A 598-nucleotide genomic window follows, 5' to 3' on the forward strand; every position below is an offset into this window, starting at 1 on the left:
GCTCTTTTCTTTCTTTTTTTTTTCTTTTTTTTTTCTCTGTGCTTTAACATTTTTTTTTTTTTTTTCTTTTTTTAACCAAAAACACAAGCGGCCACAAACGCTGGAGCTTTCCGGGATAAGTAAGACATTAAGGAACGAAACACAAAGATAGAGCGTGCCATCTCTAAAATAAAAATGATAATGATGAAAATAATAATGATGATGAAAATAATAATGATGATGAAAATAATAATGATGATGAAACGAAGGCCGTTTGGGCCCGGGCGCCCCTTCCCGCCGGCGCGCAACGGCCGCCGCGGCCCCGCGGGCTGCGGCCGGCGGCGGCGCCGCGATCCCGCCCCAGGGCGCCCCTCCCGGCCGGGCGGGGCGGGCCCAGGCGCCACGGCCGCCCCGAACCGAGGCGAACGGGCGGCGCGAACCGCCGCCGCCTCCTTCCTCCTCCTCCTCAACGGCCGCCCGCGCGGGCCGCGGCGGCTGCCGCCATGGGGCTCTGCCTGCCCTGCCTGGGCGGCGCCGTCAAGGACGTGGTGGAGACGCCCGACCCGGTGAGTGCGGCCCCGCGCCCGGCTCCCCCGCGCCGCTCCTCGCGGCCGCCGCC

General features: G+C 61.4%; 1 protein-coding gene across 1 annotated transcript in view; it reads left to right on the top strand.

Annotated features, from left to right (window-relative positions):
• The first annotated feature begins 464 nt into the window (after nucleotides 1-464).
• The window catches only part of SVIP (small VCP interacting protein), a 3,134-nt gene continuing 3,000 nt past the window's right edge, over nucleotides 465-598 (top strand). The window contains exon 1 of the mRNA XM_026041234.1: nucleotides 465-545. Coding sequence (XP_025897019.1) covers nucleotides 483-545 — 63 coding nt within the window. The 5' untranslated portion in view covers nucleotides 465-482. The remainder of the gene's footprint in view (nucleotides 546-598) is intronic.

Source organism: Nothoprocta perdicaria, unplaced genomic scaffold (genome assembly GCF_003342845.1).
Source record: "Nothoprocta perdicaria isolate Ctin4 unplaced genomic scaffold, notPer1 scaffold_28, whole genome shotgun sequence".
Taxonomy (NCBI): Eukaryota; Metazoa; Chordata; class Aves; order Tinamiformes; family Tinamidae; genus Nothoprocta; species Nothoprocta perdicaria.